Source organism: Glandiceps talaboti, chromosome 10, assembly GCF_964340395.1.
Source record: "Glandiceps talaboti chromosome 10, keGlaTala1.1, whole genome shotgun sequence".
Lineage (NCBI taxonomy): Eukaryota > Metazoa > Hemichordata > Enteropneusta > Spengelidae > Glandiceps > Glandiceps talaboti.
The window spans coordinates 24,570,062-24,583,577 of NC_135558.1; the positions used below are offsets into that span (position 1 = coordinate 24,570,062).

Here is a 13,516-nt window from a genome sequence, read left to right on the forward strand (position 1 = left end):
GACCTTTGGAAAGAGGTACAGTTCACACAACAAGCCGATATCCTCTGTTGACATGCTGCCATCACTTGGGAGATTCAGTCCAATTATTAGTCCCCACCGGACGAAGTCCGAGATGGGGACTTATGGATTGGGTTCTGTCTGTCCGAGCGTCCGTGCGTCCGTCCGTCATCTGTCCGTCCGTCCAGAGCCGTTTCTTGGAGATGCGTGGACCAATTTTTTTCAAACTTAGTACAGGGGCAACATACAATGGCATACATATGCACGTCAAATTGTTTCATGATACGATCCAATATGGCCGCCTAGCAGCCATTTTGTTTGCAAATTTTCCCTGTCTAAAGCAATAACTCAGACATGCTTGCTTGAACAGATCTCATTCAAAGTTGTTATTAGGACAGTGTTCTATGACATACATGTGCATATTCATTGTTGTTGTGATACGATCCAATATGGCCGCCTAGCAGCCATTATGTTTGCAAATTTTCCATGTCCAAAGCCATAACTCAGACATGCTTGAACAGATCTCATTCAAAGTTGGTATTAGCACAGTGTTCTATAACATACATGTGCATATCGAGTTTCATCGTGATACGATCCAATATGGCTGCCTGGCAGCCATTTTGTTTGCGAATTTTCCATGTCCAAAGCCATAACTCAGTCATGCTTGAACAGATCTCATTCAAAGTTGGTGTTAGCACAGTGTTTTATGACATACATGTGCATATCAATTTTCATCGTGATACGATCCAATATGGCTACCTGGTAGCCATTTTGTTTGCGAATTTTCCATGTCCAAAGCCATAACTCAGTCATGCTTGCACAGATCTCATTCAAAGTTGGTATTAGCACAGTGTTCTATGACATACATGTGCATATTCATTGTTGTCGTGATACGATCCAATATGGCTGCCTGGTAGCTATTTTGTTTGCAAATTTTCCATGTCCAAAGCCATAACTCAGACATGCTTGAACAGATCTCATTCAAAGTTGGTATTAGGACACTATTCTATGACATACATGTGCATATTCATTGTTGTCGTGATACGATCCAATATGGCCGCCTGGCAGCCATTTTTTTGTGAATTTTCCATGTCCAAAGCCATAACTCAGACATGCTTGAACAGATCTCATTCAAAGTTGGTATTAGGACAGTGTTCTATGCATACATGTGCATATCCATTTTCATTGTGATACGATCCAATATGGCTGCCTGGCAGCCATTCGTTTGCGAATTTTCCATGTCCAAAGCCATAACTCAGACATGCTTGAACAGGTCGTCGTCCCCCCCCCCCCCCCCCCCATACCCAACCCATCCTTTATTGTTGAATGGTTTATTCCATCACGTCATCTTGAAGAGTAGGCATGTCCCATGTCCAACGAGGATACACAACATGAGTAGGCATGTTCCATGTCCAACGAAGAGACACAACATATCTAAGTCTGTTTGATTTAGGTTTACAAGTGTTGTTGCGTGATCAGAGTAGTGATATCAAGAAAATGACAACATAAACTGCCAGTTCCTTAAAACCCAATCATAGCGGGGACTATGTCATTCTCAATGACTTGTTTTATTGATGACTGACAGCTCACACTGAGAGGATGCTTAGCGCATCTTTAGGAATGCAACAAATTGAATAAATTTGTCTTCACACTTAAAAGACAGCTTTGACAACTACTTCAAAGTACTGCCATGGTGACAAAGTCAAGGTGCGGTTTTAAATACACACTTTACATTGTTTTCAAAATCATGCAAAGTTGCAGTTTTCAACACTCCTGAAGTCGGGGTGCAGCTTAAATCAAATTACGTCTTCAAATACAGATTTAATGGTACTTTGTTAGAAATTATTGTGATTTCTGATCCACAGTCGATGAAGAAAACAACTTCTTTGCCATGAATTTAGCTGCTACATAAAATGCAAGTTCTGGAGAATTAAAATGATTAGTAATGGTTGGGTTTGTGTTATTTGCCTTCGTATTAAATGGTGTAGTAGATTACCTTTGAATGTCTACTTTGTGGCCGTTTATGTTGGTGTTAGCCCTATACCTTACAAAGTCACTTTCTGTACATGTACATACATGTAGCAATACAGTAAATATACATACAAATGTATACCTTACAAAGTCACCTTCTGTACATAGTACATGTAATACTGTAACAGTAAATATACATGTACAGTACATGTTCTCCCCAGAGGGTTTTAGCGTATCAGGCCCGATAGCCTTTATTTTTTGCCGATACGTGTTCAGTTGTCCTGATACGCTATCAGATTGCATAGGGTTCGGTAAATATTGCACGTTGACATTGTTCATCTGTCACCTGATGCCTTTGTTGTTTCGCAATGTTTGTATTGATCCTTCACACATAAGCAGCAAGTAAACCTAAAGAGTGTCTAATTAGTTCAAACGACTATTCAACCCTCTACCACTACCAGACAGATTTCAGTGGAGTTTGCCATCAGTATTGTTTACAATAGGAATAAAATGTGTAAACCCGCTAATGGTAGTGTGATTCACACTACGGTACAACAGCTTGTGGTAAATCAAAGGCAAATCCGGCCCATCTGTAATGTCGGTTTGGCCGTAGAAGCACGTCGGAACTGCCAGATTTTGACAACTATAAAATCAAACGATGCCGTGCCATTTTGCTATAAAGTATAAAAGTTCGAAAAACTCATGAAGTTGGCATTCCGTGTCTAGTTAATTTTCTATGAGTGACTGAGTAACACCGAGTTACGTCTCAACCCAAGAGCATGTGTATTCTTCAATGTCGTGAAAAGAGTTGAACAGACTAATGTACCTTTCGATAAAGTGGCGATGTTATCTCCGATTATCAGTGTCATGTTCAATTTTACTCTGAAAACACGTTTAGTTTGTAGTTTGACATTGTAGACAATAATAATAACACTGCTTTAAAAAACTGTTATGAGTTTCTTATATTTTGAAGTAATAAATTGGCATCCAACTTTCCTTTGGCCACATGTACATGTACTACTTGTTTGATATTATGATGTACTTTGATTTTATCATTAAGTTACTCAGGAATATAATTATTTTGTTAAGTAAATTTATGCTAATTTATGCAAATAAGCCAATATCCTATCAACAAATCCTGGGGAGAACAATGTCGTGAAAAGAGTTGAACAGACTAATGTGCCTTTCGATAAAGTGGCGGTTATCTCCGATTATCAGTTTCATGTTCAATTTTACTCTGAAAACACGTTTAGTTTGTAGTTTGACATTGTAGACTGATACATCGTACGACTATGATGCGCGATGAAAGCATGGATTTTCCAATATGGCGGCCATGACATCACAAACTATCGCGAGTTTTTGAAGTCCTCAATAGGGAAGTATAGTTAGTCTCGTGTATCATGAAATTTCGGGCTAACACGATGTCTGTCGGTAGCTGTACACAAACTTTTTGTGTTTCGAAAGTCTAATTTATCTGTGGACATTTGGATTGAAATAATTTCAGTTTTCCTAAGAATAATAATCAATAACACTGCTTTAAAAAACTGTTATGAGTTTCTTATTGGTGCTAATATTTTGAAGTAATAAATTGGCCTCCAACTTTCCTTTGGCCACATGTACATTTACTACTCGTTTGATATTATGATGTACTTTGATTTTATCATTAAGTTACTCAGGAATATAATTATTTTGTTATGCTAATTTATGCAAAATGAGCTGATATCCTATCAACAAATCCTGGGGAAAACACTGCATGTACATGTATACCTTACAAAGTCACTTTCTGTACATAGCAATAAAATAAGATAAGATAATACTTTATTTAATACCTAAAAGGGTAATTATAATGCCTGCTGTAAAAAACATAGTTACAATAAGTGGCACACTTAAAATTGGCATCAAAAAGTCTAATTGTTTCTGGTATGAAAGATTTTGCACAACAACACATGACAGTTTTCGGTAACCTCAGTCAACCACATCTGTCGATTTATGTGTCATCAAATTATTGTCTTGGTGGACGCATAGTGTTAGTTAAGATGAGTGTTAATTTGTTCTCAAGTTTGTCCTTGTAGACTACATGTACAAATGTAAGTCCAACAGGCTGTGACACACATCGATCACTGCCACCCTCCCCATGCCTTCTTTATGATTTTATCCAGTCTAGGTCATTTTTGTTTTGGGATACAGCAGACAATACCGGTACATTAACTTAAAACCCTATCTATAACAGAACAGTCAGGGCTCCCTCTGGCTAAATGAATTTTTTAGCCACTTATTTAGCCAATCTCAATTTTTGTTAGCCATTTTCAGTGAACATTAGTCATTCATACAGGCTAAAATATTAAACACAGGACACACATAATATCATGATACCTTGGGATTTTTATTCAAAAAAACCTACTTATTGTCTGTTTACAATTGAGCTGACAACTTTTTGTTTCTAGCTGTCTCGGCAAATTTGTGGTCGGCACTTCGCTCATGTTTTACAAAATCATCTGCTTTAGGGTTGCTGGTTTTTTTCCCAGTTGTGTATACATTGGTTCTCCCAGACTTTATACACCAATCGCACATGAAAAGTTGTTTTTCAAATCTCAACCAACTAAATCGATGGAACCATTCGGGTTTGATCTTACGACGTGCCGCTGTACATTTTCTATCACCACCGTCATCTTCCCGTTCTTCACTGTGTTCATCTCGTCTTTTTTTCTGGTCGCTAGCCCCCCAAAAGTCATTCAATGTTCACTTCGAGGCCATAATCTGCTCAAACCATTCAAATGCTAATAGTAATACAGCGGCAGGGCAGGGTGCAGCGTGTATTGTAATTAGGTCACAGGAAAATGTCAGTACATGGAAAGTCACGTGGCGACTCAAACAAACCCCGAACATTGACCCGACTACTATTCGGAAAAGATCGGATAACGTATCGTACTATAGTGCTCTGGATGACTGTTGACTTCGGGTTCAATCGTGAATCATTCAACGTGTTGGCATGCGTGTTGACCAACGTAAATATTACCGCTAGCTACGCGTACGTACGTACGTACATTGTATCAATTTATTGTACACTGACGCAACAGTGTTCCGCTAAGTGTCGGCAGATTCTTTTATTGTTTCACACTTTTACTGATTACATAAACATGATAAGAGAGAGAGAGAGAGAGAGAGAGAGAGAGAGAGAGAGAGAGAGAGAGAGAGAGAGAGAGAGAGAGAGAGAGAGAGAGAGAGAGAGAGAGAGAGAGAGAGAGAGGGAGGGAGGGAGGGAGGGAGGGAGGGAGGGAGGGAGGGAGAATCTCCTGCTTAACATTAAGTGATCTTAGTTTTCTCAGGCAATACATACATGTACATGACAGGAGTTGAGTTTCTTCAACATGATGACATGAATGTGAAAACACTCGCTAAGTAAATTATCTAAGGTAATATCTACATTGTAAATACATGTACTAGCTGGTACATCTTCACCTTTGACTTTACAGGATAAGGCTCAGTTGACTGTCTGCAGAAGTTGATTAACATTTTTTAGTGTTAGCAACATTCAACACTAGATGGTTAAGATCACAGTAGTTAACAAATTGCTCGATTTCTGCTAAATAGCTTGAATGGTCACTATTTTCAATTAGACCGATCATGGCAGAGTCATCTGCAAACTTTATAAATGGACAGGAAATTGTTGATGATCTGCAGTCGGCTGTACATGTATACAGAGTAAATAAGAATGAGCCAGTACTGTTCCTTGTGGTGCACCTGTATTTGAGTACATGTACACGGGATGAAATTGAACTTAACCTGACATGTTGAAGGCGAGATAATTGGTGACTCAAGAGAGCATTAGATGAGGTATTCCTCGTTAACTTTTTCACCACCATTGGCCTCATGGGGTTGTTTGTTCTCCACCAGCTCCCTCACTAACATACATTTGTAAGGTGAGAGTGAGTGTGGTGTAACCAAATCGATATAGAATACTTACATGTACAGTCGCTCATTTTTGAAAAATAAGGTATCATTTCAATGCAAAATAAATTTTCTACATCATACTTGCAAATATGGATTAAAGTAATAAGATATTAATAAAACCAACATGAGTTGTTTATTCATTGACATATCACAAATAAACACAAGATTTATGGTACAAACAAAATTCAAAATACTAACATTTATGTTCCTACAAAAGTTCTGTATACTGGTTAATTGGTCAAAATTGGCGAAAATTTGGCAGAAAATTAAATTTTCAGTCGTATTAAATTTGAATGAAAATAATTAACGGCTCACTAATCCGTTTCTGAAGCTACAGTCGGTCCCCCACTAGCAGTGGAAATGTACTAAAAATATCTCAATTCGTCACCTCAAGACCTGAAAGAAAAGTGAGCTTCTATAAATATATTTAAATATTTGACAGGACAGCAAAACATTTTCTCAAAATTTATTCTCTAAAACGGTAAAAAATGCCCATAAATCAGTAGTATCGGCACCGTAATCGGATGGGCAAAGTGGCGCTTTATGCCGTCATGCATACATGTACCGATCAACGAAAATATGCAGCTAGCCATTTGAACGTACATGTACGCCATGGTAATATGATCGCTTCATAGAGTACACTGAGTTTCGACAGCCACCTACTAGTAGTCAATAATGCCATCCAAGTCGAAATTGAATAGAAATTGTCATGAACAGAGCCAGTATTTACGTAACAATGTTATAGGGGAGACAATTTTGACTGCGGCCATGTTGAAATTTGAATTTTCAAAGTCAGTTTCTGTACATAACAATACAGTAAATATATACCTTACAAAGTCACTTTCTGTACATAGCAACAAAGTAAATATACATGTACACCTTACAAAGTGACTTTCTGTACAAATCAATACAGTAAATGCATAGCTTACAAAGTCACTTTCTGTACACAACAATGTAAATATGTGCTTTCTGATAACAACTACATGTAGTACATGTATAGTCTTTTGTACATTTTCATCGGTAAAAGTTTGTATAGTCATGTTCAGTGATTCGTCACTACATGTACAGGTACAGTGTTGCAGCCAGCCTTTTCAAAGAGTGGGACATAGTGTTCCGAACTTTTATTTTTCTGGGTCATCATACAATTTTTTGGGGACATTACAAAAAAAGCGCCAATAGCGTTGTAGCACAACTATAGAGTTTTTCAAAATATTTACCCCCATGCTGACCCATGCTAGATATTTGCTGAATGATTATGCAATTGCCTATCCAACACTGTTGATACATGTGTATCTATGCAATAGACATGATCATTTGGCTGTTGCTATAGGCGTGACCATGCTGCTAACCATATTTGCATACAATTTTAGTGTGGGTCATCTATGACCCGTCACTTCCAAAATTGTGGGTCAGGTCCAAAAACTGTGTGTCAAATGACCCAAAAACCCCCTCTGGCTGCAACACTGCAGGTATGACATACATGTACATGTACTGTACAGAAGGCCTACTGAAGACAGGTGAGACAGATTACGCAGTCCAACAGTAGACAAAACACCACAATAATAGGCTTGTGTAGCTTCACACCTTCTCTTATACACTATACATTTTTTTGGCACAACTGAACTGAGGTTCAGTTGTGCTATAAGGATCGCCCCGCATCTGTCTGTCTGTCTGTCTGTCTGTCTGTCTGTCTGTCTGTGTGTGTGTGTGTGTGTGTGTAACCAACTTAAAGTCAAAAACCACTGAACCGATTGCCATGATATTTGATGGGCCCATTACCTTGGGTGTCTAGTTGAGAAATTGTTCAAATCAAATGATCTTACCAGCGGTTTGTGATTTGGGTAAAAAAATGTGATTTTTGGTCAAAAAACTTAAACTCAAAAACTACTGGGCCGATTGGGTTGAATTTGGGTGAAACATTCTTCTGGGCGTTTTACTAAGAATTGTTCATGACATGTTGGTCCCATCAGTGATATGCAAATTAGGGCTAAATATGTTTCTTTTTGGTCAAAAAGCTATAATTCCAAAACTACTGAGCAGATTGGGCTGAAATTTAATGGGGATGCATCTAGGGATGTATGGATGAAGAAATATTAAGCATACGATGATTCCATGAATGATATGCAAATTAGGTATAAAAAATGTTCATTTTTGGTCAAAAACTTATATCTCAAAAAATGCTCGGTCAGTGAGTCTGAAACTTGGTGAGACATTTCTGAAAGTATTATTCTGCAGATTTTTTTCAAAACATTTTGACTAAATTGACCCTAGCAACCATGACCACGCCCTTAGCAACAACTAAATGGCAGTATATTTTGGTCAAATAACATCATCTGGTAGGCAAGTGAGTAAACATTCAAAACATGTATGCAAATACCCTAGCAACCATGACCATAGCAACAGCCAAACAGTGGTGTATTTCACAAAGATACCAACAGGGATTAATAGACAATTGAATAAACATCCAAAAAGTATGTAAATTTGCCTAGCAACAAGACCACACCCATATTAATAGCTAAATAATCACATATATTGCAAAGATGACAAAAGGAATAGAAAGACAATTGAATAAACATCTAAAAATGGATGTAAATTTGCCTAGCAACAAGACCACACCCATATTAATAGCTAAATAATCACATATATTGCAAAGATGACAAAAGGAATAGAAAGACAATTGAATAAACATCTAAAAATGTATGTAAATTTGCCTAGCAACAAGACCGCACCCATAGCAACAGCCAAATAATCACGTACAAAATGTATATTGCAAAGATAACAACAGGAATTGAAAGATAAATGAATAAAGTTACATTCAAAAAATGTATGCAAATGTGCCTAGCAACAAGACCACGCCCATAGATGCTGCCAATGATCACATTTATTGTATAAGTATTAATTATTTGCGGGGATTACTTTTCGCGTAATTCGCGGTAACACAAAGTATGTGAAATCAAAACACCGCCATTATTTTTCATGGGGTGGGGGGGGTGTCAAACACTGGTAAACTGCATACACACGCACGCTGTTACTATCACTCTAGAACACAAATAAAGGTGTGATTTCTCAAAAGTTCTATGTAATATGTGAATTTATTAACTTATGAACAAAGAATAAAGTGTTTGCTACAAAAACTAGTACTCTAGATTTTCTTCGAAGTCGGCAAATAGCAAAATGTATTCAAATGATTCAAATTTACAAAGACCTGGCAAATTGCTAAGGCTATCGACTTACAGACTGGTACATTAGATTTCAAAATTAATAACAAATTGTAGTACCTGTATAACTAGTAAAATAAAGAAAGAACAGAACAAATCTGAATGCTGTTCAACCAAAAAAACTACAGAAATGTAACACCAACCTCGATCAAAATGTCTACTCTGAACTGCTGAAAAACCGACTCGTAATGACACAAACCCGTGTTTACAGAAAATTAATGTTCATTCGAGAAACAGTCTAATATCCCGGCTTCCTTGAAGCCAGCAACAAGTTCATCGGAGCGGGTAGACATGAGTTGCACAGCTGTGACTAACCATCTCGCGTGGATTGGCTTCAGTTCAGCGAGTTTCAATTCGATTGTTGCGTTACTGTGGATGTCATCACCGCTGTTCAATGTCTGACAAACACGGCTGCCATACCAATGCTGGAATTCACGCTTGATGAAGTCTTTGAACAGTTTGTTCGCTGCCAAATCCATTGGTTTCAAATGATCTGTGCATGTGGCAGGCACAAAGATAGGTGAAATGTCGTTGTCGTTTAACTTCTGAAGCAATTCTTCTCCTCGATAGGCCTTGTAAATGTCGAAGTAGGTGATGTCTCATTGATCAGCTGGAAGTTGGAGCCTCGTTCGCGTAGCTTGAAAGTAGAGGATAATTATCCGGTCTACGTACCTTATCATAGAACTGTGGTTGGACCAGCGACTTTCAGTATGATGAATGTCCCAAGTGTCTGGAAAATTGTATGAAGTATGGCAACGGCCAGTCTTTCCTTGATACAACAATTGTGGTGGTAAAAATTCCCTGGTGGCAGATGCAGCAAAGACAGCGGTGATCTGACGCTTGTCATCGAGCCCAGCAATCGATACCTGACATGACCCCTCCACTTCCATTGTCCACTGCCCCACTGGTATAATGGAAATGCCCGTCTGGTCCCAGTTCATGATCATAACAGGAGGAATGTTGAACTTCTGTATGGTGTAGGTAATTTGTTTGCAAAAGTTCTCTTTAATTTCAGGGAAGTCTTCAATGGTTTTCTTCACAGCTTTGGTTCCTTTTCCCTTTACATACCCCATCCGCCGCAAAAGTGACTTCACCAGTCAGATGTCAGGTTGATATGACCACCAAACTCCTGGAGAAGACAGCGATTTTTATGGAGAACGATGCCTCGAGCAATCGCTATGCAGACGGATGAGTTGACCACGCTGTCGTTGATTCTAAATGTATGTTTGATCTTGGGAATCAAATTCACTGCCAAGAATGACTGATCGACCCCTTGTTGCTGGTAATGATGAGATGTTTTCTTTCCCTTGCTTGACTTCTTTCAGGTACGATGTCTTCATACTTCGGATCGTGTTTTTGCAAATAGGACTATCGAGTTCTTTACTAAAGTTTCGAACAGCGTTCATGACACCGTTGTCGATAGCATAGCGAGCAATCTTTGCACGAGTCTCAGCACTGTAGAACTGGTATTTGCCCCTCTTTCTTTTTCTGCTGACAGACGAAATTTCTTGGTTGATAGTAGCGATAGCTTCAGCTGATATACTGCACTTGCTGACATCATTATTGTTGTTAGGATTGGGTAGGCCTGGTTCAGAGGGAACGGGTAACGGTGCTGTCTTCAACCACTTCATGAGAGACATGCTGGATAGATATTCTAGTACTAGTAATTCGTAAGATGTGTTCAAGTCGATAGTTTTCCAGTTCAATTTATACGTTTTTTAGCTTTAATCTTGCGGCTGTGAAGATATTTTTCTTTTGGTGGCCATGTCGGACGATGTTTGTTTACAGGAAATATCCCTGTAAACAGCCGATGTGCATTCATCGCTAAAGTAGGTGTGAAGCTGGACGTTAAATTTAAATGATAGCAACCCCATGCTTTCGCTACTAATACCAACCATTAACACTTGCAGGATATGTGCAGGAATAGACAATGCCTTAGGCGTGATAATGGGATTGGGGCAGACAATAATTGTGATCTTCCACTTTGGCCCTTCATTGTTTAACATTCATTATTTAACATGAAAAGCGCGAAATAAAGATACCGCGATATTGTCTAGATAAATTTATGTGCAAAATTTTAACACCACGGTTATTTTCTATTTTACAGTATTGTGAAGATAAGAGGATTAATAGACAAATGAATAAACATTTAAAAATGTATGCAAATATGCCTAGCAACAAGACCATACCCATAGCAACAGCCAAATGATCATGTATATTGCAAAGATAATATCAGGAATTCATACACAAGTGAATAACAACATACAAAAATGTATGCAAATATATCTAACAACATGACCATGCCCATAGCAAAAGCCAAATGATAGCGTATATCGCAAAGATAGCAACATGGTTGGATAGGCAACTGGATAGTCATTCAACAAATGAACACCTATTGTTAGCATGGACTATCATATGGATAAACATTTTGCGCTACAACACCATTTGTGGTATTTTTTAAAAATCATACAGATTGTTTTGAGTGCCTATGTGTGTTCTATACTTCAGTGTTAGCAAAAAATTTGAGTAGCCTCCTTCCTCCCTTTCACTCCTCAGTTTTTGTGTAACCCCTCTACTAGCTTAGCATTTTCTGAGTGAGCAGTCCCTCCTACTCCCCTCCCCGCAGTCATAAATAATGACAGTCTCCCCTAGACGTAAGCTGAGAGAAATTGTAAATAAATTAACTTGATGATACATTGTAAGCCAAGTAGGAATTTAAGAGGGTGATAGAGATGAGATAATGCAACTGTATTGTTTTTAAATTATTGATTGGTTCTGTCAATTTGTTCCCTGCCAGGTTTATTGTGTTCTTTTTTCCTTCTGTAAGGAAGGAGATGCATGTACTTTAAGAAATGTCTGTGTGTGTGTGTGACTATTAATGAGTTTTGGTAATTAGGCTATATCTTAAGACTGCATACTTCAATTTCAATACCATTCAGTACATATATGTACATTAATAGGGGTGAACAAATCCACTGGTCCAAAGTTCGGGACCAGTGATTTTTGGGGTGAACCACACAAATTTGACCTTGTCTGGTCTGTTGGACCAGTACCTTAAACTGTAAATAACTATGTTAAAAAGTAGGAACAGCAACAACTGAATGTGAACAAACAAGAAATACGATCACGATGGAGCTAAAACTACATGCCTTGTATGGCCCTTCAATGGGTCATGAAGTATAATGAGGTGACTTCTGACGTCAAACCAGCAATATGCGCTATGGGGGGGGGGGGGGGGGGGGGGCGTGAACTTTGACAGTTGAATGGCTGGTGGTGCTTGAAATCATAGTAGCGGCCTTACGTTGTAGTTTATTTCACTGAATCAACAACAATGTGAAATGATAGACAGGAGATAACACTCAACGCACATGTGGCTCATATCATTACTAATAGGGACATACCGGTTTAGGGACACAAGAATTAGGAAGACAAGAATAACAATTTCATTGTATAATAATTAAAATGTATCAAATGAAACATTTTATTTGCTATCATTCTGTCAGCATTGTTTGTAATATTGTTTTTATTCATAAAGGAGCTTCAAATGATTTCTAGTAGAACCCCTTTCATGGAATATCATTTTATGATTTTACCTTGTTGTTTTGCAATTTCTCCCAATATCGAGCTACTGCTGTTTGGTGTGAGCCATGTGATCGTGTAATTAATGCAGTACATCATGTATCTCGGGAAATATACTTTTTCATTGAACACATTCATCAGGTGTAATAATGTATGATTTTTATAACAATATTATGAAATCTATAAGCCTACGGAAATAAATTGATCGTCTTCAACACTGTTGTTCACGATCTAGCCTACGTGTATTACTTCGCAAAATTGTAGTAACACTGGTGACCTTTACATTGACCTCTACATGTATATATTCAGTGCACAGTGAGGGCTCAATGTGTGGTTTGAACAGGGAGTTTGAATTATATTTATGATAGCAAGACGATACCCTTACAAAGGGCATTCAGTTTAAATCTGGTTACAGTAGATTACATAACGTGGCTATATCGGTATGTGTTTGTAGAACTGTTACATGAGGATTGAAACTTCTTATAGAGAAGGAATAATCACTGGTGTGCTTGTCTGTAAATTGATTCTGTATTTATATATAGTTATGCATATCCAGATGTTGGGAGACAGGACAATACAAAGGTCATGACCCCTACATGTATGATGTACATTTGTACATCAGTTGTCTGAGTGTACATGTATTAGCTGCAATAATTGTAGCGTTTGATGTGATTTTGAGGGTTTTTTCGTCTGTTTATGTGCCTTTTTTTCGTTCCGAAGTTTAACCCGAATCAAACGCTACAATTCCTCTAACGCAAACACAAATAGACGAGACCACGTTGAAAACGTGAGCGAGGGGT

The 13,516-nt window shown here is 38.1% G+C and overlaps 2 protein-coding genes across 2 annotated transcripts in view; one reads left to right on the top strand and one right to left on the bottom strand.

Annotated features, from left to right (window-relative positions):
• LOC144440772 (immunoglobulin superfamily DCC subclass member 3-like) overlaps nucleotides 1-13,516 on the top strand; it is a 106,958-nt gene that overhangs the window by 20,543 nt on the left and 72,899 nt on the right. The window lies entirely within an intron of this gene.
• On the bottom strand, nucleotides 10,352-10,777 carry LOC144440771 (uncharacterized). The gene has a single exon (XM_078130149.1). The coding sequence runs from the start codon at nucleotides 10,775-10,777 to the stop codon at nucleotides 10,352-10,354; it is 426 nt and encodes a 141-aa protein (XP_077986275.1).